Source organism: Pristis pectinata, chromosome 8, assembly GCF_009764475.1.
Source record: "Pristis pectinata isolate sPriPec2 chromosome 8, sPriPec2.1.pri, whole genome shotgun sequence".
Lineage (NCBI taxonomy): Eukaryota > Metazoa > Chordata > Chondrichthyes > Rhinopristiformes > Pristidae > Pristis > Pristis pectinata.
The window spans coordinates 15,938,330-15,966,027 of NC_067412.1; the positions used below are offsets into that span (position 1 = coordinate 15,938,330).

The 27,698-nt window shown below is 41.1% G+C and overlaps 1 protein-coding gene across 2 annotated transcripts; it reads left to right on the forward strand.

Moving 5' to 3' along the window:
* On the forward strand, window positions 1-27,698 carry LOC127573376 (major facilitator superfamily domain-containing protein 1-like). Of its 2 annotated transcripts, XM_052021530.1 has the most exons (12): window positions 1-154; window positions 8,037-8,137; window positions 10,882-10,985; window positions 12,174-12,229; window positions 15,826-15,984; window positions 18,696-18,811; window positions 19,075-19,175; window positions 19,942-20,053; window positions 22,719-22,856; window positions 23,094-23,233; window positions 25,525-25,636; window positions 26,473-27,698. In XM_052021530.1, exons 1-12 carry the CDS (start codon window positions 133-135, stop codon window positions 26,662-26,664), a joined length of 1,353 nt encoding a protein of 450 aa, XP_051877490.1. In that variant the 5' UTR covers window positions 1-132; the 3' UTR covers window positions 26,665-27,698. The 2 variants fall into 2 exon arrangements, with proteins under 2 accessions (XP_051877490.1, XP_051877491.1); XM_052021531.1 differs by lacking the exon at window positions 22,719-22,856.

Consider the following 27,698-nt stretch of genomic DNA (forward strand, 5'->3'; position numbering starts at 1 on the left):
AGGGGGAAACGTTAGATGTTCCAAGTCGCGTCCAGCGATGCGGGACATCTGTGTCTGAGACGGTGAAAACAAATACGGAAACACTTAGTTTCGAATCAAATCCATCTTCGGGGGAGAAGTTGATTCTCTGATATGAGTCAGCCAGCAAAAAGAGGTCAGCATTAGAATGTTTGTATATTTCAGATGGTTAGTCGGATTGACTGATCTCTTTCTGTGCTGTAAACTCTACGTAAAGTCTATCAGTAATAAGGAAGTGATTGAAGAGTCATGTTAATGTGATATACGCCGAGTCTCAGTCGTATAAGTTCTTTGCAGAGGTACGAGCACCTACTTTAAATTAAGGTTATTTGCCGTCACTCTACTTAAATTGGTGACAGGATTTAGGAGTTAAAATGGATTCCCTTGATCTACACAAGTGCAATCCTTAACAACGGGTAAAGACAGACAGATTACACTCGGCGCGGCAAAGTTCAGTCGAAATTGTATTCTGAGTTGTTACACAGTTGGTAAAATATACAGAATAGTAGATTAAAATAACTGGTCCAGGTTTTGTTTATGTCCTTGTACTAAAGTAGGTTTTACTAACCAGCAACAAAAGAAACACACTGAGTCATGATTCAGTGTTAAAAACTATTTTATTAATCACTACTTATGATAATAAGAAAAATAAAAGTAAAAATGTTAGTATGTTAGAAGTAAAAATATTAAAGCTTGAACATTAACCCCAAAAACTAAACCCTTCGTGTGTGTGTGTGTGTGTGTGGCAAAGTCCCAAACTCCAAGTCCAGGAATGGTTCTTAAAGTTCAGGTCAGCAAGCCATAAGGTGAAACATGAGCAAAGGCTTCTTCAACAACCACCATTGTCTGAAGATAAGACGTAGATGTAGAGAACATAGAGAGAGTAATTACGAAGTCCAAATGTTCCACAATGGAACCCAAATGACACCTCAGTGTTTACTCGGTAGTGACTTCCTCACCCCGAAAATCATCTGACTCGTGGTCGTCCACACAAATACCTGTTTCCTTCTACAGGTCAGCAACAAAGTGAACTCCACCGGATTACTTCCAATTTCCATACGTGGATTGCAGTGACAGACACAGTTATTGTTTCTCATCCATCGATAGAGAAACTAGCAGGCTGGTGTCTCTCTCCCTTTTCTCTCTCTCTCTCTCTCTCTCTCTCTCTTCGACTGTCCTCTTCGACAACGTCATTACATCCTTTATCTTCTGTTGACGTAAGCACACCCGCACCCCCCCCCCCACACTACTAACTCTATCTTAAAGGGACATTCACCAAGTCCGTAACATAGGGAACACAGGAATACTTATCTCTACCGTTTGTCATCAAATAAAAAATGATCTCTTATCGCCGTGTACTTTATGCTGACAGATGGAGATTCGATCCCTCGGTGTACAGCTGTTATACTCCTTGTTTGTGGCTGTGCTCTTTTATTTTAAGCCAGCATCAGTGTAGAATACAGCAAAAGATTTTGAACATTAAAATGTAAAAGTCTCCTTCCGCATAATCAGAAGGATTATGCTCAACAATTGTCTATTATTTCAGCAATTCCATACTTTCTATCTGCATTCTGTTGTCAATGCACCTGCCCACTGAAATTCAACCCACCCTGGGAAGCTAACTTGATTAGGTAAACCTGCTTAAAAATACAACTTATGTCCAAGGTTTATGAATGTTTTTGAAGATGCAATGGGGTATAGATCAGTGTTGGGCAAATCAACGGACATCATGTTGCAGGAGAAGTTGGCAAAGATGGGAACTTGGAGGAATTTAAATGTGAGTAATTTGACAATGTTGGATTAGGAGCTCATGGTTAGTGCCAAGAATAAGGAAGGCAGATGAGTCGAATATTAAGCAGGAATGTACAGGGGTGATGGAATTCTGAGTAGTGAATTCAGTATGAAATGGAATTAGATCAGCTTTAGAAAAGGTAAGTCTGATCTAAAAGGTGTGGTTAACAATTTTGCCGGAACTCAGGTGAGGAAGAGGTAGAAAAAAGTGGAAAGTTGCAGAGGTGATGGATTGAGTGGGGGATTTGAAGCTCAGCTGTGTCATGGGGCAGGATTTCACAAAACTACCTGCATTTGCTGCCATTACTCCATGTAACTGACAGTGATTTGGGAATTTTCACAGATTTACCATGTAAATGTCTTTAATCCAATGCACATTCACAAGCTCTGCTCTTTGCAGACTTCTTCAACATGACCAGAATTTAGGATTTTTACAAACTAATTGTAAAATACTCTGTGACTCTTTCACTTAATTACTTGAGATTTAAGAGATTTTTTAAAATTACATAGCAAAGTTTAATTGTTGCTTATCAAGCTATGTGGCCTATAAAATAACTAATTTTATGAATGTAGATTGTAGTTTCGTTAATTGAATTTTTGAAATAAAAGAGGTATTTAGAAGCGTATATTTATGATGTACCAATTCCTACTTTGAGGTTATGCAGATGGTACAATATTTATTTACCATTTTTCTGCATAACTCGAATTAAGTGACATCTTCTAGTTTCACATCTATGAGAATTCTTTATTGTGATTGGTTGCTCAGTCAGCCAGCTGCTGGATGCCACAGGTTTGAGACTTGTCAGCAGCAGATGCCAATAAAGGGGAAATCCTCATTATAGAGAATGCTAGATTTTTTGTGAGGATTTTTATTTTCCACATAAGCAAGAAATGTTGTTGCTTTACCACTGGACCATTGTGTTGGATTGAGGAAGAGTCTATAAATTTCATTGGAACGTTTGCATCAGGATTTCAACCCGAAACATCAACAATTCCTTCCCTCCCACAGATGCTGCATGACCTGCTGAGTTACTCCAGCACGTAGTTTCTTGCTCCAATGAAAATAGTGTTGAGTTTGCAAATGTTGTACAACAATAAATTTTGTCTGACAGTGCTATAAACTCAAAGTTTGCAATCTCTTTACGTACAGTGACATAATTTGGGCAGATCGAAGTGTGACTTTCACCAAGCTGACAATCTTCCAGCAGCACTTGATGTTTGTCTCAGTATGTTGTCCCTAGGAACAGCCCATATATCAGATAGTCCCCTGTAATACAGCTGCATGGGATGAACCTCGACAGGAACCCTTGCATCATTTTCCAAACCTTTTTTGCAAATCCACAGTCTACAAAGGGGTGGGCGATTATCTTGTCATCATTGCAACTGTCCCAAGGGCAGCATGTGTTGTGGGTGAGATGCCAACAGTGAAGAAAGGATCTGATGGGGAGGGCCTTTCTCATTGCCAACCACTTAAGGTCTTGGTGCTTGTTGGCGAGTCCTTTGAATGAGGCATTCAGCCAAATGGTTTTGACAGTCTGCTCAGGAAACCATCCCAAGGATCCATAATGTCCTTGTTCCGCAAGGCCTGCAGGACCACTACCTGATGGACTTCTGGTCAAAGTTGTTTTCCCAAAGGAACTTTTCCATGAAGTACAGATAGTGTGGCAATGTCCAACTGAATGTGGCAACAAGGACAGGCCCATCCTCCACAACACTGGGACAGGTAGAACCTCAGCACACAGTGACACTTGGTACTTGCATACTTCAGTTCTAGGCGCAGCTTGATGCAGCCACACACACAAAGATGGCCATAAGGACAAGAGCAATGTTGGATACACTACAGCACCACCCCCCCCCCCCCACCTTTACTGTGGACTTGTGCATCATACCCCTTTGGACACACTCCATCTTGGATGTCCAGATGAAACAGAAGATGGCTCGGGTGACCACCAAGGCAAATTAATGGGGAATGGGCCACATTTGCACCATGTACTGAGAACACCTTGCACCTGATGACTAGGTTCTTCCTCGCCATTGACAGGGAGCGCCACTCCCACAGTCTAAATCTTAACCGTGTCTATCTGCTTCAGTCAATTTTTGTTACACACCTCAGCCCCTCTGAAACAGATCCCCAGCACCTTCAGGTAGTCAGATTTGACGCTGAAGGGAATGGAAGGCTGGTCGGGCCAGCCGCAGAAGAGCCTCGTTCTTCCTATGGTTGTCTCTGGCCCCCGAGGCCAGCTCAAACTGGTCGCAGATGCAAATCACTCTGCAGACCGACTTTGGATCCAAGCAGAAGACGGTGATGTCATTCATTTTAAGGGAAGCTTTGGTTGGAAGTGCCCTACTGTCTGGCATCGTCACCCCTCTTATGCCCACATCCTTCCAGATGGATTTGGTTAAGGGTGCTCTGCAACAAACAGACAAGACAGGAGAGAGTGGCCAACTCTGCCTTCCTCCAGAGTTGACGAGGAAGCTATCCGTTGTTCACCCATTGATTTGGACAGCACTGCTGATGGCTCTATAGAGCAGTTGGATCCAATTCCAGATTTCCTCCCTGTGGGGATTATTCTGGAGTTATGAAATTATGGATAGTGGATATTAATTAAAATAAGAAACAGTTTTCAAAAATAAAATCTGTTCACAATTTAAATTCAACTGGTACTTTAAGGCTACTGAAACCAATCATTGGGTGTGAGACATTCTGATTCTGTACCACAGAACACAGGAAGACAATAGATGAATGTTCATGTTAACTGGTGGTCATTGAAAACTTCAGGATGAGATCAGGGAAGGCATTAAATGGCCATCTCCTGTATTAACACATTGTTAAAGGCATATCCCTGCCACTTAATGCACATTTCAGGACAGGTCAGTTTTGTCACTTAATATTCTGGCTAGTTGTATATTCAGGGAGCCATCCCTCAACACTGTAACAAAAGAGGTATATTTTGCACGTCTGGGAGTTTGTGCTCAGAAGCTTTCGAACCAGCCACCAGTATTGAATATTGAAAGGAATTCTGCTAGTTGGGATGTGCTACCATTGTAAATCTGTAATTCTGCAAAGTTACCTGTCTATATTCAAAATGTTAAAGTTAACTGGGTAATTGTAGCCATTGAACTGTAGTTAATCATTTATTGTTGTCTTTGTGTTCAAAAAGTATAAAACATTGTGTCAGGAGAGGAGACGCAGATTTTCTCCAGAAGATCTGCTGTTTTGAATGAAGATTTTTATATTTCCCAATTACAGTTTCCGTGTGGCTCAGTTTAGTCGGTCATAACATCCCCAAAGCCCATTTTGGAGAGCACATGCATCATAAACGTGTGCAATATCCCTTCAAAAGCCTTCTCCTGGTTCAAGTTGTCCAGACAGGTATCCACTCCCATGTCCCACACATAGACAGAAATTTTCCCGACAGGTACCAAGTGGATCACCTAATCCAGAATAGACTTGATCCGATTGGCGAAGACCTTGGACAGGATCTTGTAAGCCAAGTTCAACAGTGATGTGGGTATCCAATTCCTGATGTCTGTCTCTTGTAGATGGAGGTGACGATGCTCTTCCTCATGTACCCTTCCAGCAGGCCTAGGCCCATCCAGTCCCACAGAGTTCAGTATGACTCAGTCAGAAGGCTATCACTTCCAGGAGATTTATTCAGCTCAAGGACACAGATGGACCTCACCTCCTTCAGGGTCAATGGCTGGTCCAGACTCTCCCACTTGCTGCTATCTAAGATTTCCGTGATAGAAGAAGATAGAAGTTCCGGGAGATTCTGCTGTCTGTGGTCTTTCTGTCAAACAGACCACCATAGAATAATTTACAGATCGTCACCCTGTCTGTTAGCAAGGATGTTACTGAGCCATCCTCTTCCTTAAGGCTGTGGATCACAGAGCTCACCCTGTGAACCTTTTGGAAGAAGTAACATGAGCATATCTCATCCCGCTCCTTGGAGAGGACTCTGAATTGGAAGATGATCCAGGAGGGTTCTGAGGCAAAGAGCGAGGCTTGCCCACTCTTCATGAATGGAGTTCTTTCCTCACATCTACCCACTTCGACCGCAAAAGGAGAAGATTATGCAAGTTTGTCTGGAGTTGACATCGTCTTGCTTTCTGAATTCCTTTGAGGACAAAAAAACATCTGATGTTCTCTTTGGTTGCTTCCCACCAATACATCAGGGAGACAAAGAGGGGCCTCAAGGTTCTCCAACCTGAGTCGTCTCTCCTTAGTCCCTGGGGTCAGCAGCTTTACATTCAACTTCCATGTCCCCTTGCCTGCTATCTGGTCTTTCTGTAGGTGGCAGTCAGCATGAAAGAGACAGTGGTCAGAGAAGAACCCTCAAGTGACACTGGTGGATCTAACTGAGTGCGTTTGACACAAAGAAGAAGTCATCTGGGACAGAACTGAGCTCCCTGGTGTCAACAGGTGAATTGCTGCCATGCTCCACCTCCAGGGTTCCTGAGACATTGCACAACTTTGCATCTTTTACCATTTCTATCAGGAGTCCGGAGGTGTTGTCTGTTCTGCTATTGGCACTGCTAGATCATCCAGCTGCATCAATGATGCAGTTGAAGTTACCAGCCAGAAAGATTGGCTGGGACATAACCAGCAGCAGCAGAGCTGCTGGAATACAGCCAGCCACTTGCTTTGCAAGGTTGAGGTGTACACATTGATTAGCCTGAGTGGAGTGTTTCGGTACATTACGTCCACTGTGAGGAGATGCCAACAAACTGCCCCTTTGACCAGTGATTGACATGTTGCCTCCCTACACCAAGCTGGAAGTGCAACATTTGTTGTCTCCTGACCACATTGATGGCCCATGGAACCACTATTGCAACCACCTCCAGTACTTGTGGAGGGACAGCAACCTATACTTTTGCAAGAAAGTAACATCCACTTTGACCTTGGCAAGGTATTCCAAGGTGGCAACACATTGCGCAGTGTTCTTTTCACCTTTTCACATCTTTAGCTTGTTTAAAAGTTCAAGGTCCACTATCAAAGTCAACTGACCTGAGCCCACACGCTCACACCTTTTGCAAACTGCTGCACCGATTTTGGTTTTGATACTGGCATGGATCTCCCCCAAGGAGTGGGTTTCCCTATGATGAAGCTGGCAGTGTTGCTGGGAAAAGATCAGTCCATATTCCGATTATTTTTGTTTCCGACTGCTTCTGGTCAGGGTTTGTACTCTTGGTCTCCTGGAGCTGGGATGTGTCAGGAGCTGCACTGCTTCTGGTATCCCAGAGATGTGTTGTAACTGGTGCTGTTTCATTCCCAGAATCCTGGAGTTGCAATGCAGTGGGCATTGCAACTGATCCCAGTCTTCCAGAGCTGGGGTATGAATGGCGCTGTCCTGTTCCCAGTCTCCCAGGGTTGAGGTAGACAGATGCTGCCTTGCTCCCAGTCATCCAGAGCTGGGTTACTTCAGGCCATTTGTTTCTCTTGCATGTTCTTGGCTGTGGGATCTCATCTTCCTTTACATCCCTTTTGTTGCTTCCTTGGCTTGCATCGTCATCTTGCCGTTGAGACTTCATCTTCAGATGAGGAAAGGTTACTGATGTCTCTCTGGGATGTTATTTCCTTCCCACTTCTGTTATTATCAGAGGCCCATTGCCCCTTGGGTGGTGCCTTCTGCACCTTTTCCTCTTCACCACCTACTATTCCCCTCCTTGTTCCTCTGTAGCCCCCTTTTCCCTTGACTCCATCTCCCGGAAAAGGGCTGGGGATTAGTTACTTGTCCTGATCTCTAAGAAGTCACGCTGCACAAACTCAGCCAATCAAGTACATTTGTGAAAAGAGAAACCAGTTAATGTTTCGGATCAGGGACCCTTCCTCAGAACTGGGGCAAGAGTGGAGAGGTTACAATTTCGAAACAGAGTTGGGGGAGGATTGAGGTGAAGACAAAAGACCGTATGGAGAATGGTTAAGGTAGATCAGGTGATAAGGAGTACAAGTTAGTGTGCATTTTATAGAAACAAGGCAAGCACAGTTTACCTGAGTTGGAAAGTTCATTGTTCATTCCCAAAGGTTGCATAATACCCAGACGGTGGTTAAGAACTTGCTGAGTTCTTCCAACATATTCTATTTTTTGTTCAGATCCCAGCATCTGCAGATTTACTATTTTGCAAGTAATGTGTATAGTTTTTCTATAACTGTAAGTAAATTAGTAATATTAATGTTCCATCTATTCATTCTGTACATTTTTACCCACACCCCTGCCCCTTTTAAGCCTATTACAGGTTTCTGGTCCTATTTTTCAACTGTCTGCTGAATTTCGGTTTCTATTTCTGCTTTGACATTCCAAGTGTGCTTCAGGAGCAGTTCCAGGGGGTGAGTACTGAATTATCCAAAAGATTATTATGTTAATTGGTTGGTCCCAAGGTTATGCAAATAATTTGCCAATGTTGAACCCTGCCTACCAGTCCAAGGAACAGCACCGTAATGCATTGTGCCTGTAGTATTCTGGACATCCTCAACATGCTTGACCAACATGTAGGCATGACCAACATGACCACCATCACAGAAACAGGCTCTTCAGCTCACCAAGTCTGCAGCATACATCAAACACTTGTTTACCCTAGTCTTGCATTAATCCTGTTTTATACTGCTGACATTTACATCCTCCCAGATATTACCACTCATCTAACAATTAGGGGCAATTTACAGTGGTCAGTTAACCTACCAATAGATACAAATTTAGAAAGTGGGAGGAAACCACAGCACCTGGGGAATATCCGGACAGTCACAGGGAGAACATGCAAACTCCATATAGATAGCACCGGAGGTCAGAATTAAACCAGCATTGCTGGAGCTCCTTTACTCTTTGGATCAAAAACACAAGCTCTCAACAGCCTACTTGTTTAACCATTGGTATTGTAATGAGTCAGCATTTCTGACAAGCCTCTCCAAAATAATTTTATCCCATTGCACCAGATTTATTTCACGTGAGGTTAGTAAGAATTTTCTAGCACCTAACCCAAATAAATTTTACCCATGGGTGATGCTGCTTTTGAGTGATGGACCGGCTGGAAGAGTTTAATAACTTCTCCACTCTATTTTCTTCCTTCTCTGTGATCAGTAGATTTAATCAGATTTTCTATTGCCAATGGGTTGGTGGTGTAGAAGTGTCTTAATCAATTCTTCAGTCACTCAGGAAAGTAGAATCCCAAGTTTATAAATAGTACAAATGTAGCGAAGGATTGCTTTATTTGGAGTTATAAATGTTTGGAGTGACTCATTAGCCAAGATGGTAAACTTAGTCATTTGGCAGAATTCACTACTGATGATGCCGGCTATGAGTTATAACCAAGTTACTATGTTGTAGCCTTGTGTCTCACTTGAAACTGCACAAACTGAAGTTGTAGAAAGCAGTCTATACAAACTCATTGTATCTTCTCAGGCAGTTCCTTGGCACAGTAGATGACTAACTTCCACTCTGTTTTTGTGGATTCTGAGTTAATGAGGCCAATGTGGCAACCTCAGTCACTTTCGGGGCAGGATGTGGCTGATGGAGTGGGTGGGTGGATTGTTAGTGAGATAATGTGCTCCTCCTGCCACTTATGCAGGACTTCTGTCTGCTTCTGATGTGTATCTTCTAGCTTCTCAACACCTTCCCAAATGTTCCTTCTCCATTTTCAGTGGTCATGGGTAAGTTTTTCCCAGGAGTCAGTGAGGATGTTGCATGCCTTCAAGGAGGCTTTGGGCACATCCTTGAAATGTTTTTCTCTGTCTACCTCATAATGTCCTCCCTTGACAAAATTTGGAATAGACTGTCTATGGTGGGAGTCTGGTGCCAGGCATGCAAGAGGTATGGCCTGCCCAACATGGCCAAATGAGAGTAACGAGGGCTGAATGCTGGAGATGTTGGCCTGGAAGAAGATGCTGATGTTGGTTTGCTTATCCTTCCAATGAATTAGGAGGATTTTGTGAAGACAGCATTAATGGAATAGTGGCTGGTGTTACCCTTGGAGTCATCTAGCATTTAAGATCATGTCCACTGTGCTTCTAGATGGACATAATCCCAATATGATTCGGGGAGCAGCTCTTCAATCACTTGTTTATCAGCCCCTATCAGAAAATTTACTGATTTGTTTTGTAGTTTAACATGTCTTTATTAAAACCAAAAAGCTATGTAAAAGACAATATCTACATCATCAAATACCTTTTGCCTCTCCCAGCCCTTGCCAATTTAATGTGAGTTTATCTTCCAGACCTTTAATAGCTTTTCACAGTTTCAGTTATTCCTTTGGTTTGGTGCTGGGAAACTTACAACTGATGTCAGGTGAATGAAGACAATGAAGTTAGGTATTAAATGATATTTTGTTGATGATGGTGTAACGAAAATATTTTAAAATTCGTTCCTTGTTCTTTCCTGATTCAGCAGCAAGAGGTATTCGCAAATAGAAACTACTTTATTAGAGTTATATGAAGAATAAAATACAGAAAGAAAGAAGAATACTTAAAATACAGAAGGAAGCAAAATAATACTTATCAACCAATCAATGAACTGAACTATATAATGTTGGAGGGAACCTCAGGTGTCTGACAGCCTTTCTCGCAGCCTTCTGTCTGTGTCTTAGCACCGGTCACAACCCAGCCTGAGGGAAGGTCCCGATTTGCACAAAGAAGGTGCCCCCTTTTATACCCCTAAAAAACTTAACATAACTTTTACCCCAGTACTTTTCTATTCCTCAGTGGTACCAGCCTGTACCGCCTTATCACTCACGATCTTTGGCCTAAACATCTAACTTAGAACCAGAGACAACAGGTCTGTAAAGAAGAAAACATTCTTCCCCAATATCTAATCTCAAGGATGTGCATCTGTACTCCCATAAGTTCTCAAAACATTCCCACAGTTCGAGCTGACACCATTTTGTGTTACACACTATTGCATATACTAAGGAGGAATCAGGAATGACTTTTGGCTAATTTAACTCTTTCCCTACAGATGATCACAGATCCTGACTGGATAAGCAGTATGGCTATGAAAAGTTTAAGATTATTCGATGAATTTTGTTCAGTGCTGAGTCTTCTGTTGTCTCTGCCTGACAATGTTGTGGCTTGCTCCTTTCCAGAATCTCACTTGTCTTAATGTGATAAATGGCACAACAGATTGTGTGGAGGGACTGGGAATGACCCCAGAGCAGTATAACCTTCTCTATGCAATCTATGCATGGACGTGAGTATCCAGTTTAACAAAATATACACTTTCACATTGTCCTCAGCACGTTTTGACTCTTTTCCTATGGTTCAAACTTGGTGATGAATATCAGTACAGATTTCCATTCCCAGCCACACCCTTTCCAAAACATCAGTAAATTTGTCTACTTATCATCAGTCTTGTCAAGCCAGTAAAATATTTAACAGGAGTATCATAAATTGAGTGAATTCCATCTGATGCAGGTGGGATATTAAGCCCTGTTGATGGAATTTCTTGTTACTACAACTCTTCAGACTTGATTTTACTTGCACCTTCTCTCTGAAGCTTCTGTTTGTAGTAAATTGATTGTGTGGCATAATAATTCCATGCCCGGTGGCTTTATATTCCTTTCCTGACCTCCTTTGTCTGCTGTATTTATCATGAGTTGGTCTTCCAAGCCATCTGTTACTGTATGGTTCCTGCTTGTTCTTGATGAGTGAGGCCCGCCAGCAAGTTCAAACTGTCTGTTCAAACACATGGATATCATGATTCACTTGCACTCATCTTTGCTGAACTTGCACAATCTCTTATGCATTTGTAATTTACAGTGATGGTTATTTGTCAGCAATTGGAACAGAGAAACAGGCCAATTTTTTTGCCTTTTTCCACCTTAAGGACTCTCTCTATCCCTTACTATCACCCACTTTGCAGATAAGTAATGTGGGATCTTTTTTTCTTAATGCAAGAAACAATCTGCTGGAGGAACTTAGCGGGTCGAGCAGCATCTGTGGGAGGAAAGGAATTGTCAATGTTTTGGGTAATGTTCTTAATGGTTACTTTACACGTTTTCCTTTCCCAAATGAGGGAGATTTCTGGATTAATGAAGAGCCTGTTTTGTAAAACCATTATTCTGTTCAACCTCTGTCCAAGGCTCAGCTTTCACTGTTGTTATGAGAAGTCCTGGCTTTGGGTGATTCCAATTACAAACCTGAGAATGGTACCCAGTGTTCTCCTGGTACAAAAACACTCTACCATTTAAATTGTGGGATACCAGAAAAATGCCAGGGATGCAACTTGTCTTCAGAAGTCCAGCTTGGTGTCAAGATGGAGAGAGAGGATTGTGAAGAGGAGTTTATTTTGACATTAATGCTTTGAAAGACACAAAATTCTTGGAAATATTTTTTTGTGTTTTATTCCTTATTTTCATTTGTATTTTCTCTCCTGTAGAAATGCTGTGGTGGTGATACTGGCTGGTTTCTTCATAGACAAACTGGGAAATTGCGGTGAGTCTGAAGAACGGTATGAATTTGAGCAAGGGGCACAGTAATAAAGTCTAATTCAGCACCTTCTGCATGATGCAGGAATTCCATTGGGAGTTCCTTAATATACAATATTAAACAGAATAGATAAAAAAAAGGAAAAGGTTCTTTGATCAGTGATAAATGAATGGAATAATCTCCCAGGAAAATCTCAGAGCATTTAAAAAGAAATTGGTGGATTGAATGGGCTTTTGATTTTAACCATGAAGTAAACATTCTAAGATCTTCTCTTGTTGAAACAGTTTTATTTGTTTTCCCCATAGTTGGTGTCATCTTGTTCTCCTTTCTTACCCTCTGCTCCTCCACACTGCTAAGAGTCCTGCCATTAACCTTGTATTCTGCCTTCAAATTCGATCTCCCGAAATGTATCACTTCTTCACACTTTTTAGGTTGAACTCTACCTGCCACTTCTCCGCCCAGGTCTGCATTCTATCAAGTCCTGTTGTAATCTACAGCAACCTTCCACAACACCACCAACTTTTGCATCATCAGCAAACTTACTAACCTAACCTTCCACATCCTAATCCAAGTCATTTATAAAAATCACAAAGAGCAGGGGTCCCAGAACAGATCTCTGTAGAACACCACTGGTCACTGATCTCCAGGCAGAATATGCTCCATCTACCACCACCCACTGTCTTCTATGAGTGAGCCAATTCTGAATCCACACAGCTGAGTTTCCCTGGATTCCATGCCTCCTGACTTTCTGAATAAGCGTTCCATAAGGAATGTTATCAAATGCCTTACTAAAATCCATGTACACCACATCCACTGCTCGACCTTCATCAATGTGCTTTGTCACATCCTCAAAGAATTCAGTCAGGCTCATGAGGCACGAGCTGCCCCTCACAAAGCCATGCTGACTGTCCCTAATCATCCTATGCTTCTCCAAATGCCCATAAATCCTGTCTCTAAGAACCTTCTCCAGTAATTTGCCCACCACTGAAGTAAGACTCACTGGTCCTGTAATTCCCAGGGTTATCCCTACCTACCTTTCTTAAACAAAGGAACAACATTTGCCATCCTCCAATCATCTGGCACTACTCCTGTGGCCAGTGAGGATGCAAAGATCATCGCCAAATGCACAGCAATCTCTTCCCTCGCTTCCCATAATAACCTTGGATATATCCATCTGGCCCTGATGACTTATCTATCCTAATGTTTTTCAAAAGTTCCAGCGGGAGGAAAGGTTAGATAGTGTGAGGGGTGGTTTGATGGACGGCACAACATGGTGGGCCGAAGGGCCTGTTTTGTGCTGTATGGTTCTATGGTTTCTTTCCTCACTTCGACATGCCTTAGCGTATCAGCCTGTCATATGGCATCCTCACAAATGTCAAGATCTCTCTCTCTGGTGAATACTGAAGCAAAGTATTAATTAAAGACTATCGACTCCAGGCACGTTTCCTCTTTTATCCCTGATCGGTCCTACCCTCACTCTAGTCATCCTCCTATTATTCACATACTGTACGTGTAGAATGCCTTGGGGTTTTCCTGGATCCTACTCACTAAGGACTTCTCATGTCCCCTTCTAGCTCTCCTAAGTCCATTCTTAAGCTCCCTCCTGGCTACCTTGTAACTCTCCAGAGCCTTTTCTGATGCATGCTTTCTCAACCTCAGGTAAGCTTCTTTCTTCCTCTTGACATGATATTCTACATCTCTTGTCAACCATGGTTCCTTCACTCTACCATCCTTGCCCTGCTTCAATGGGACAAACCTATCCAGAACCCCATGTAAATACGCCCTAAACAACTTCCACATTTCTGCTGTGCACTTCCCCAAGAACATCTGTTCCCAATTTACACTCCCAAGTTCGTGTCTAATAGCATCATAACTCCCCCTCACCCAGTTAAGTACTTTCCCATATCGTCTGCTCCTATCCCTCCCCAAGGCTATGGTAAAGGTCAAGGAGTTATGGTCACTATCTCCAAAATGCTCTCCCACTGAGAGATCTGAAACCTGATCAGGCTCATTGCCTAGTGCCAGGTCCAGAATGGCCTCTCCTCTAGTCGGCCTGTCCACATACTGTGTCAGGAATCCTTCCTGGGCACACCTAAAAAAACTCCGCCCCATCTATCCTCTTTACACTAAGGAGGTGCCAATCATTATTAGGGAAGTTGAAATCACCCGATGACAACAATCCTGCTATTTTTGCACCTCTCCAAATCTGCCTCCTGATCTGCTCCTCAGCACCTCTGCTGCTGTTGGGGTGTCTGTAGAATCCTCCCAATAGTGTGATCGCTCCCTTACTGTTTCTGACTTCCACCCACACTGACTCAGTGGACGATCCCCCACAACATATTAGTATCAGTCTGAAAAAAGTGGCCAAAGGCTTACTAGTGATATTCTGAAATGTTAACATTATTCAATCATTCATTCATAGAACAACACAGCACAGGATATCTGTGCCGACCATGATGCCAAATGAACTTATCCCATCTACCTGCACGTGGTCTATATCCCTCCCTTCTCTGCCTGTTCATGTGTCTATCCAAATGCCTCTTAAATGTTGCTAACATATCTGCTTCCACCACCTCCCGTGGCAGCACATTTCCCAGCACCTACAGCTCTGTAAATAAAAATCTTGCCTCGTAAATCTCCTTTAAGCTTGTCTCATAAATTTTCTTTTCACTGTTCACTGTCAAAGACAATCTAGCATTTTGATCGCTTTTTTCTAGTTGATGTTTACCCTTTCCTAAAGAATTGAGTGAAAATGTACAACAGTTTTCCTGAAATGTGAACTTGGAGTTTTGTCTTCATACATTTTAAGGGAAACAGGCATTGCTGATAATGGCAGCATTTGTAGTCTGTTTCCAACTGCTCTTCAGAAGATGCTGGTGAACCATCTTGAAGTGTCATGGTCCTTCTGGTGACCGTAGTCTCACAGTATTGTTGGGTTAGGGAATTCCAGGGTTTAGACCCAGGGGTGTTTGAAAGAACTGTAATATATCTCCATGTCAGGATGGTGTACAGATTAGAGGGGAATTTGTAATTTATTCCATATGGTCATAATAGGCAGCAGATGTTGTGGTCTGGAAGTTCCTGTCAAAGATGCCTTGGCAAGTTGCTTCAATACCTTTTGTAAATATCACACACCTTTTGAAAATATCTGCAAAAATATGTTGTATTCAGTGGGGAAGACAATCCATCATTTTGACAGATGAAAGGAAACAACAGTCAATGGTGCTTGCTGATGGTGTGGGAGAAGAGGCCTTTGTATGAGCAGAAAACCTTTCTATAGTCACTACGTCACCCAGCAGATGGAGGCTGGAGGACATTCTGTTTCCTGCCTTAAGCTTGGGTTCTCTGGTAGTTCTATAAAGTGATTGTACCAGTCTTGTACCAGTTCATACAGACCAAGTGTTTATGGACAGGGTTCCCTTAGCTGTCAGTGTGAATACTAAATTTCTTGAAACTTAGCCTGACCTTGACGCTGTATTGGAACTTTAGCATTCCTCTGTAATGCAGGCAGTGAGCTGAATAGTGCCTTTTCCCAGTTGTGTGTGTTTGTTTTACAAGAGCGCATTATTCACATTCTATTTCTTCTCTCTTGAAACCCTCAGTTATTCAGGACCTATTCATCGCTTTCTGGTTCAAAAGTAAGGAGCTGTCATTGGCTTTTGGACTATTGATGGCCTTCTCCCGTTTTGGCAGTGTCCTCAACTTTTTATTAACCCGGTCCTTGGAAGCACGATTTGGGATTCAATGGACTCTTTGGGGAGGTAAGCATGGGTAAGAGGAGATTTGACATTTTTTTTGATGAAGGCAGTGGAGTTAAAAAATTTTTGTGTGAGGAAAGTGAAATCATTCCTATGCTGATCATTGCACTATCATTGGAGTGCATCAGAATATTAAATTCTGGTTACAGATGCTAAGTTTGTGTAATAGATTAATATCATAATTAGCTTTAACCAGATTGCACTTTTCAGATAATGCTTACATCAATTAACCAATAACTTAAAAGACAGACCCAAGTAGATATTTGTAGTCACAATGGTGACACAAGAGACTGCAGTTGCTGGAATCTGGAGTAACAAACAATCTGCTGGAGGAACTCAGCGGGTGAAGTAGCTGCTTGACCCACTGAGTTCCTTCAGCAGATTGTTAAATATTTGTAGTGTTGCGTTTCACAGATTCATGTGATGATAGCCAATTAAACTGTTAACTGGTTTGTATATTGGTTTAAATCTTTCTCTGAAATCAGTAGAAACAGGCCAAGTGAATTGAATTGTGCATCATAATTTTAACAGGTTTGTAAACTACGGGTGTTTTAAAGCTTACTCCTACTGCAAAAAATTCCATTCAAATTTCACCATAACAGGTTGTATAATTTTAAATTAATTTAATTAAATAAATATGAAATAAATGGCAAAATCTGCTGCCAGATTGTTATAAAATTCCATCAGGGTCACTAACATCCTTCAGGAGTATTTGACACCACTTATCTTGGCTGGCCTATTTATGACTCAAGACTTCAGTGTAATTTGGTTGACCCTTACTGCCCTCTGAAAGGGAGTAATAAAACATTGTACAAAGCCGCATAAAATATCTATAATCAAATGAACTACAGTCATCAGCACCACCTTCTCAAGGGCAGTTTGGAATGGGCAAAAGTTACTTCTCTTGTTGGTGATATCCAGATCCCATGAATAAATGAACAAATATTCGTCGTGATTTATTGATATTTGTAGGGCTTCCCACTGTAACATGTGAAAGAATATGCCAGGATCATTTTGTGTCTGGCTTTGCCTCACTCCCTTCAAACCTCCCTCGGCAGCTCTTGCTCAGCGGTTAGGCACTACGAACTGTCCCTCTGCTACTCCACCCCAGACAAGTAGGTGGACAAACAAACCTGGCTCACCCAAGCCCTGCTCCATACTCTACCCTGTCACATTAGTCTTTGCACGAAGCCAAAGCAGTATGTTAATTAGTTAGCAGTTTTCTGATTAGCTTTGTTATTTGATTTTCTTGAATCTCCAGGTGTTGAAAGAACTGTGCACAGTTAGTTCACAATGTGATTTTAGAATGAGGTCAGTGGCTGTTGTCTGGCTGCAATCAATCCCATAAAGGATAGGAAATTCCCCCCTCTGGAATCCTGATGAGTAGCTTCCCTTCAGCCAACACCTCAAAGAAATGAATTGGTCATTGATTTCACTGTTGTGTATTGGTTTTTACTATGACCTCATTTCCAAAAAGTACTTTATTGATGGTAAGGTGCTCTGAAATATCTTAAGAATATAAGGTAAGGACATTAGAAATAGAAATAGGAATAGACCATTTGGCCAGTTCTGCCTGCTCCACCATTCAATAAGATCATGGCTCAGCACCACCTTCCTGCACTGACCACATATCCCAGATTCCCTTCAGTATCTATTATCAATTTCTGCCTTGAGGTATTGAAGGACCCTACATAAATACTTTACGGTAGCAGGGAAAAAAAAAATGAGAGGCAATAAATGATCTCAATAGTGTTGAAGAATAGAATAAATGAAAGTAGTACATAGTGAACCAAAATGTCCAGTTATGATATAAAAACAGAAAATGTGATAATTTAATGACGAGTCTTCAACCTGAAATGTGAACACTGTTTCTCTCTTCACAGATGCTGCCTGACCTGCTAAGTGTCTCCAGCATTTTCTGTATTTATTTATGCAGATTTTTTATTTTCATTTTTTTTTGTTCCCTTATGATAATATCTCTAAATTAACAAAGGATTGACACAGATTTCTGGACAGTTAGTAATGTTAATTTATCCCATTCTCAAGGTTTTCACGGTTTCAAATCCAATTTTGGCTTCATCTCTCCCCAACCCTGTAATCTCCTCCAGCCTTATAACTGACCCCATGAACCTGCCATTTCCCTGCCATGTCACTTGTTGCCTCAGTCCCATTCTGTTACTCCTGCCAGGTTTCTCTTCCTCTCCTTTTCTTCTTTTTCATACCATCCTTAGAACATATTTTCAGTAAAACTCCGCTAATCCGATATATGACTATTCAGAAATCCTGATGGTTTAGACCTGGTTCACAAGGTGATGCTTGCCATGTTCCCTGTCCACTTACTGGGGCCCGGGTGCCCATACTCCCTTTCCACTCAGTAGGGTTCTGCTTCCCAAGTTCCCTATAAGGGTACAGGCTAAGAGCTGAGACATGCCAATGGAATGGATAGTTTCTTTGGTTGGAATAGAATGGGCCAAATAGCCTCCAGCTGTGCAATTAATTCCGATTCACCTCTTAATTAATTAATTCTTTAGGCCTGTTTTTGACGTCAACATTTTGAAGAACTTTTTATTGCACGTTCTTTCCAAGGGTTAAACTGTGACATAAATACAAGAGGCTGCACTTGGAAGTAGCAGTTCTGGCAGCAACTCGTGGAACCAGCTCAGATTTCTGTTTGTTGACCTGTATTCTTGCCAGTAATGTGGGCTCTCTTTCAGGAACTCTGCTGTGTGCCCTTAGCTTTGTGTCAGCCATCATTGTTTGCATCCTGGATAGAAATGGGACAAAACAACTGGGACTGGATGGTGTCCTCCAGCAGGAATCCAAGAAAATGGTGAGTAGATTCAGGGAATTGGAATTTAATTTTCCATTAAGATATTGCTTTTGACTTGGAATTGAATATCTATTGTTACCAATTTTTATGGAGGGTGATCCTTGGTTCTTGAAGTATATCTCTGAAAGTTAAGTTCCATAAAGATCAATTTACAATATTTTGCCTGAGTGGGATCTAACCACACCTTCCCCCCCCCCCCCCCCGGCCCACCCCCAATGGTTCCCCACAAGGTCTTGTCTGACCTTTGTGTTCTTTTTCCCCAGAGGCTACAGGATATTTGTCATTTGTCTCTCCACTACTGGCTGCTGGTTCTCACCATCATGTTCTTCTATAACGGAATCTTTCCATTTATTGCTGATGCCACGTAAGTAGAGTTCATAAACGTCCAAAGTGCTTATACCATATTCCTCATGGTCTGGTATGGGTATTTATGTGGAATAGAACCATTGTGAGTTTCTTCCTTTTTATGCTTCCACCTCTCCATCTTTCCACATAGAGATGCTCCACAATGGGACAACTGTAAATTTCTCTAATACAGGAAAACCTGCAATATGGACATATTTTTGTCTTCTGTTGCCTGCACTGCACATGTTCTGTAGTTAGCAAAAATGTCTTGATCTATTTCTGAAATTTGGTTGCAAATGGCCTGAATTTACAAATTGGTGTCCAAAGTAGAAATGTCCTGTATTTATCCGATTACAAGAGAGGATGAATTTCTATGCTATTTTTTTGTCTGTTCCCCACATTTGCACCCCACCCCCCGCCAAATATTTGTTTCTTGCATTTCCCCAATCTCTCCTAGGAACCTGCATGCCTTTGTTTTACAGGTCAATTAGTGCAATGCCTACCTGATGATTGATAAGGCTTCAGCTAACTGTGAGCATTGGTGGAATATTTAACTGCCATTATGGAGTGAAAATTGTGCAGGCATAAACCCTAAAAAGTACTGTTCCTACCATGTGATCTGTTCTTTTATATGGTAATCCTCATCGCCAATCGTTACAGTTTTGAACCTCTAATTAATCGTTTGTTACCATCTCCAGGATTATTAATGGAAGTATGAAATGAAAAAACCAAACATCAGTGACTATTTAAATTGTATTGATGACAGCTTTGCATTTATCTTTCAGCATGTTTATTCAGGATAAGTATTCTGGGTACAGTCACCAAGAAGCCTCCTACATCACTGGTGCTGTGTTCGATAGCTCGTTGATTCTAGTACCCATAGCTGGAATCCTCATTGTGAGTACAGTCTGGTTTGTTCTAACTGCAAGGTAGTTTGTGATCACTGGAAACATCAGACATCCTTGTGTGGATATTAACTGTATTGAGCTCAGTCTGAACTTTAACTTGTGGGCTTCAGTAAAGTGTGAACAAAATGAATTGTTTTTGATCAACTTCATAAGCCAGTGGATAGCAGAGAGATCTCAATTACATTCCAACAATAATGGTATTCCCTCTCCCCATACTAATATATAATTTTGTGTGTTTATTTGTTGGGTAATGCCAAAATGGTGACAAGAAAGATTAAGAATCTTCGTAACTGTTATGTAAAGCTGTTGGCACAATTTGTTGTGTAAATTTTTACTGTATGATGCAAGTGAAGTCATACTGACATTCAAAATTGACCGACTTCCCCACTGGGCTGTATTGTTAGCCTTATCTGTTCTTTTGATGATTGCTATTGCACATTGAAATGATTGTTATTCAATTTACTGACTGAAAGTAAAGAGAACTAAACTACATAAAACTCACATTGTTGCATTTTGGCAGTTCTTGATCAATCAGCAGATGAAGCTCTCTTCTCCCTTAAAAGCAGAATATTTTGTATCAGTGAACTTCTGAGAGTAGCATTGTTCAACAGGTATAAATTTTATGTTTGGTCAGTTGAGCTTAGGTGCTCCATGATTTCAGTAACATATTAACTATATTAATCTACATTTTCAAGCATTCTCATTCCAAGCTTCTCTAATGAGATGTCCTTTCTTGGCATTATTTTATTCCATCTCAGCTACTTACCTCTCTGCTTGATTTTACTGCCTGTCTACCCCTCTTTCCATATAAACTCATGCATGTTACTACACACACCTCCTCCCTCTATCATTTCCACCAAATTCACAGCCATGTCTCTCATGATCTTGATCAGTGAAAAGGAATTCTTTGAACATTTTGCTTGTTCTTCTACCATTCATATCTCTGAATACCTTACAAATCTGGTGTCCTCCAAGTCCATCATAAAATTGGTAAATTGGTTTATTTTGTCACATGTACCGAAGGTACAGTGAAAAACTTCATTTTTGCATGCCATCCATACAGATCATTTCATTGCATCAGTACATCAAGGTAATGCAAGGGAAAAGCAATAACAGAATGCAGAATATAGTGTTACAGTTACAGAGAAAGTGCAGGCACATAATAAGGTACAAGGCCATAATGAGGTACATTGAGAGGTCAAAGGCCCATGTTATCGTACAAGAGTTCTGTTCAATAGTTTTATAATAGCGGGATAGAAGCTGTCCTTGAGCCTGGTGGTACGTGCTTTCAGGCTTTTGTAACATCTGCTTGATGTGAGGGGGGAGAAGAGAGTATGTCTGGGGTAGGAGGGGTCGTTGGTTATGTTGGCTGCTTTACCATTCTTCCCTAGGTTGTGCACAATCCACTACTAAGCTGGCAGCAGCCTATATTTTGTCTTCTATTCTGATCCCCAACTCTCCACTCCCCCCACCCCCCACAGCTAATGAACTGCTCATCAACCTCTTCACTGATGTCTTTGTCCTATTTTTGTTGATCCCTCTGATAAGACCCTCCCCAACATTTCTTCATCACAAAGAAAGCAAACTTGAAGAACCCTACTGCTATGATATTGTTCAGATCTGGCCCTGTGGTTGCCAATAACCTAGTGAGTTGTGTGCTTAAGGGAAGGAAAGAAGAAACAACAACAAAAATATTAAATGAGTACTATGGTACGCTAAAAACTAAGTCAGGATACAAAGCATATTTTCAAAAAATAACACACCAGTCTAAATCCAAGTAGAAAGAAGGGTTCAAGGAATTAGTTGGAAGGCTTGTCATGCTACCTGAACTAGAGGACCCTCAACAAATAGCACCTGTCTCAACTGCTCTAATTATGTATATATACTGTCACGAACCAGCAACAAAAGAAACACACTGAACATGATTCAATAGAAAAACTATTTTATTAATCACTACTTATGATAATACATAAAATAAAAGTAAAAATGTTAGTATGTTAGAATTCAAAAATGTTAAACCTCGAACGTTAACCCCAAAACTAAACTCGTCGTGTGTGTGTGTGACAAAGTGCCAAACTCCAAGTTCCGGAATGGTTCTTAAAGTTCAGTTCCGCAAGTCATAAGGTGAAACATGAGCAAGGGCTTCTTCAACAACCACCATTGTCTGAAGATAAGACGTAGATGTAGAAAAACAGAGAGAGAGTACATATGAAATCCAAATGTTCCACGATGGAACCCAAACGACACTCCAGTGTTTACTCGGTAGTGACTTCCTCACCCTGAAAAGCATCCGAATCGTGGTCGTCCACACACAAATACCTGTTTCCTTCTACAGGTCAGCAACAAAGTGAACTCCACTGGATTACTTCCAACTTCCATACATGGATTTCAGTGGCAGACACAGTTATAGTTTCTCATCCACCGATAGAGAAAACTGGCAGGCTGGTGTCTCTCTCCCTTCTCTCTCTCTCTCTCTCTCTCTCCTTCTTCTTCTGACTTCTTCAACAACGTCATTACGTCCTTTATCTTCTATTGACGTAAGCATGCCCCCCACACACATACACACACACTCTCTATCTTAAAGGGACATTCACTGAGTCCGTAACAATACATGTACGAATGAATCTATTAAATGTTCTTTGATCTTTTTTCAGGATTACGTAGGATTGAGAGGAATATTTGTCATGATGTGCGCTATGTTGACAATTCCAGTTTTTGCACTCTTGGCATTCACCTTCGTGCCACCATTGGTTTGCATGATATTGCTGGGAGTCACCTACTCATTTGCTGTTGTAAGATGTTACTTTTACTTTCTCTCTGCTGACAAGTAGCTGTCATTTAATTCTTTCATTACCTACTCACCTAAAGCATCCATCGTTAGAAATGGGTTCAGGGCCACTTAAAATACATTTTCAATGAATTCTGGTAGTTTATGCAGTGAACTCATGGTGAATCCAGCAAGAGCATATCGTGATAAAATCCTGGGTGTTATTGTTATTTTTTATAGGTAAATTCTGCTTATTTCACAGGCAAGTCTGTGGACATCCATCATCGTAGTAGTGTCTCTGGCAAATCTTGGGACAGCTTCAGGAATCGCAATTTCAGTGCAAATGATTGGTGTTGGTATTTGCAACCTGATAGTTGGACAGATCCTTGGAAGCAAATTCAGGTGAGGTTTCTTGTTTTGTACTAGTCACTGTAAAGAAAGACTGAATTGAGTGCCCTTTTTCCTTTTTATTTTGACTTGTATTATTTCTGCTGTCTTACTTGATCCAGTAACCCTGCTGATTGAGAACCTGTTCTGTACTGATGGATGCAGTTTACATACTGCATGGTGACACTGAAAATGCTGCATATTTCAATATAGAGCCAGATTGCTTGATACATTTAGTTGTAATTATTCAATAGGAAGCCTAAACTGAAAACAATTGATATGACAGAAAGCTGAACTGTAACTTTTTGGGTCAGGAATCCTCCTTCAGATCCCTGACCTTAACGTTAATTGGGTTCTCTGTCCACGGATGCTGCTTAACTGGCTGAGTTCTTTCTGCATGTTCTGTTTTTGTTTCAGATTCCAGCTTCTGCTGTTTTATTTGTTGTCCTTTCTGCTGCCTTATCTCCTTTGGGGAAATTACTCTATGTTGGACCACTTTTCCATGTGTCCTAATCACTTCCCCATTCCCTGAAAATGTATTATTCATAGTTGAACAACTCAATTGCCGCTTATTATCAAAGTATAAATGCACTTTGCTAATAAACAGCAATTGAGTTGTTCAACTATGGTATGCAGAGTCAGCTGAGCCAGTGAATACTTAACATAAGCAGTACCCTGTGATCTGTGTTTCTCCCTCCCTCTTTGTAACCTGGGTTCGCTGAGGGCAATCATAAAAATTGGTAAATTAACTTGGTAAATTGGTTTATTTTTGTCACATGTACTAAGGTACAGTGAAAAAATTTGTTTTGCATGCCATCCATACAGATCACTTCATTACAACAGTGCATTGAGGTAGTAGAAGGGAAAACAATAACAAAATGCAGAAAAGTGTTACAGTTATAGAGAAAGTGCAGTTCAGCAGATAAGGTGTAAGGCCATAATGAGGTAACTGTGAGGTCAAGAGTCCATCTTATCGTACTGGGGGACCATTCAATAGACTTGTAACAGCGGGATAGAAGCTGTCCTTTAGCCTGGTGGTATGTGCTTTCAAGCTTTTGTATCTTCTGCCTGATGGGAGGGGGGGAGAAGAGAATGTCGGGGATAGGTGGGGTCTTTGATTATGTTGACTGCTTTACTGAGGTAGGGAGATGTTTAGACAGAGTCCATGGAGGGGAGGCTGGTTTCCATCTGCCATGGACCTGTTTTGGTGGTAGAAATTGCAGTGAGTCGAGGTTGTCTGGAAGGCTGGAGCTGATGTGTGCCACGACCAGCCGCTCAAAGCACCTCATGATGGTGGATGTCAGAGCCACCGGGCGGTAGTCATTAAGGCATGTTATCTTATTTTTTTTGGGTACCGGGATGATAGTGGTCTTTTTAAAGCAGGTGGGAACCTCAGATTGAAGTAGGGAGAGGTTAAAAACACCTGCAAACACCCCCTCCAGTTGATGTGTGTTAGGATCTAAGGATACAGCCAGGGACACCATTCGGGCCAGATGCTTTCCGTGGGTTCACTCTCCGGAAGACTGATCTGACATCTACAATGGTGACTGTGGGTTCAGGCACATTGGAGGCTTTTGGGGTGAGTGGTGACATACCATTCCCCTTCTGTTCAAAACATGCATAGAATGCGTTATGCTCATCAGGAACTTCCTCCAACAGAGACCACTGTTCAAGCCATGAACTGTATCGGTCTGTACAGTTCACTTATTCCCTGGGCATGTCCAAATCACCAACACCTTTGGGCGTATCCTGCAGGAAACATTTTAATTGTGTTTTTGAAAGAAAGAAATGACCCACAGTGGCCCCACCATAAGCTTTAAACACAAGTTTAAGTGGTTTCAGGTTTAAAATCTTTGGTTGCTTTTTTATGCAAGTGCAAGGGAATTCTATTATATTGGGCTCCTGTGTCTGAAATCTTGGGTCTTTGTCTGATTCTAAATGAAAGACATTTCTCATCATCCAAACCAAAAGCACCAACTTCACTGACAAAAGCTATTGTTCCTGGTTCCTTATCAATTGCTCTGGCTGCCTATGTGCAGATGGTTCTTTGCTGTGACATTTCTTTGCTCTCTCTGCACTTGTTATACCTTTATTTAGGAGGGCACAATTCTCTCCCATGGGACTTGTGGTTCCTCCAACAGTTGTCATGCTGATTGCAGTCTCAATGTCAGATGCAAGGCAGGTGAATGAGGCTTTCAAGCATATTCATGGGCATTTATTTTCAGCCAACTGAAACAAAGAAGGTTTAGAAAAACTGTTTTTTCCTTTGCTCATTTCCTTGCTATTCACACTTGTTTGACTGACAGTGACTCGAAGATCCCAGTGTGGCACTGGAGACAGATGATGATCTTCATGCTGGCCAATATCATCTGCTGTTTGATCACCTCCATCATTCTCAATATAGTGGACACAAGCCAGGTAAGGGTCTCACCTTAAGGCAAAGACTTAACTGGAATGAGGATCGGTCTGACTTAGAGGCTCAGTTTTTACCTCTGGCTTATGGGCAGAAATCAAGCCCTGACAGATTTGTAGGGTTTTTAAAGGATAGATGGATTTTAAACATTGTCCATGAAACAAGTTTGGACAATTAATTGATCCAGTTCCTATTGGACACCAGTTGGCAGTGTCACTCTCATATAAGGAGGTAGGATAAAAATGAAAGATGCTACATTGGTGAAGTTAATTTTGTTTTTTATGCCAGGCACAGAGTGGCAGAGCCTTGTTCTGTATAACTGCTCTGTATCTTACCTGGAAACAGATATTGGCTCCATTAAAAGGATATGAAGCAATATTTACCCCCTTGTTGTTTTTCTTTCATTACTAATCTTTCTTCTCTTTGTTATTCCCTTTCTCTCTTATTTTAAGCTGAACCTTGTCACCTTTCCTAACTCATGTGGTATTAGTTTATTTTTCTTTTTTTCTTCTTCTGCAAGAACTTTTAGCATATTCTCTAATAATAGTGGTACTTGGTTGTGTTTGATTTGAAACTTATTTATTCCCTCCCACTCTCACCGATACCCTTGACTCTTTGGTACCAAGGACAATGGTAAATTCCTAGCAGGCAGCTGTTGACATGGGTGTTGGCAATCTATCATCTATGTAGCTACTCTCACAGTTAAGAGATTTGTCCTTGTTAAAACTTGCCTGATTCCTCCAATAACCATTTGTTATCTCTGTTTTCTGATTGATTGACTAATCCTTTTTAAAAACAAAATCAACATTAAACTGACACTTCCTTCTATCTCTGTTTCCAGGGTAACATTTTGAACAAAATCACCAAGCATTCCGAAGCTACAAAAGAGGAAAATCAAGAAGCATTAGAGACAGCTCTTCTGCTAACAGACAGAGGCAATGAAGACAAAATAGGCAATGAAGACAAAATTGACAATGAAGAACAGTTTCCCTGTTTTGGCTTAAGAGAGAAAATGAACGATTCTCCAGATTAGCTGATGCCTTTTTTCAATTGAAGTGCTATTCTACCAGTATGATCAATTGTTACATGTCAAATGTCAATCACAAGGCAATAATAGTTTTTAGCTGAATTTGAGACATTTCTATTAAACCTAATAATGTCAACAGTCCCATAATAATTTTCAACAAATACTGTAATCTGTTGGGTGGTGTTTGCCACCTGCTTCAGCCTTTATAGCCACTATATGGGTAATTGACTATATGTTGGGATTGCTAGTGGAGGGGGAGTTGTTGATACAGGACCATAGTTAGCCTTTTACTGTTATCCTGGAATGGAAGAAGCTTTGGGTTTCTGTTGCTCTGTGCCAAACCTGATTTAGGTTTCAGTGTATTAAGATCACAAAAGGGAATATTTGTACTTCTATAAGTCTGTCATGTAAATTAGAGATGTCAAACTTTGGCATATCCTAATATATTGAGGAGTATGAAACAGCTACTTTGAGATATTACTATTATAATGTTACTTTGACTACTTTTGACCTAAGGGAAAAATAACTCCACTTTAAAAATACTTGGGAAGTCCTACATAGCAACATCAAAGTTCACTGCATTTGCTCTCACACAGGTCATGTAGTGTTACTTTGACTACTTCTGACCTAAGAAAAACATTTCTGTGCAAGTGAGATAGAACTGTATGTGTTCATATATTTTTATAATTCAAGAATGATTGAACTACATTTTACACAAATTAAACACTATTGCTAGGACCATTTTATGATCAGTTTGCACACCGCAACTAGACATGACTCATTCACACAAATGCTGCACAATCATCCTTAATCAATATTTCATTAAAATTATTGACATTCCAAAAATCAAAGTTTTCAACTTCTGAGTTCCTTAATCTGCACCCTCATGTTAATTTGTGGAGTTTGCATTCTGTATTCTTGAATCTTGTATTCTGTCCAATTCCACATTGGTTCTGTGTATTGCCCAGCATTCCTGCAGACACGGACACACTCGAGCTACTGGTTTGGTTTCTGCTGAAAATTAAAACTTAAAAGGTAAA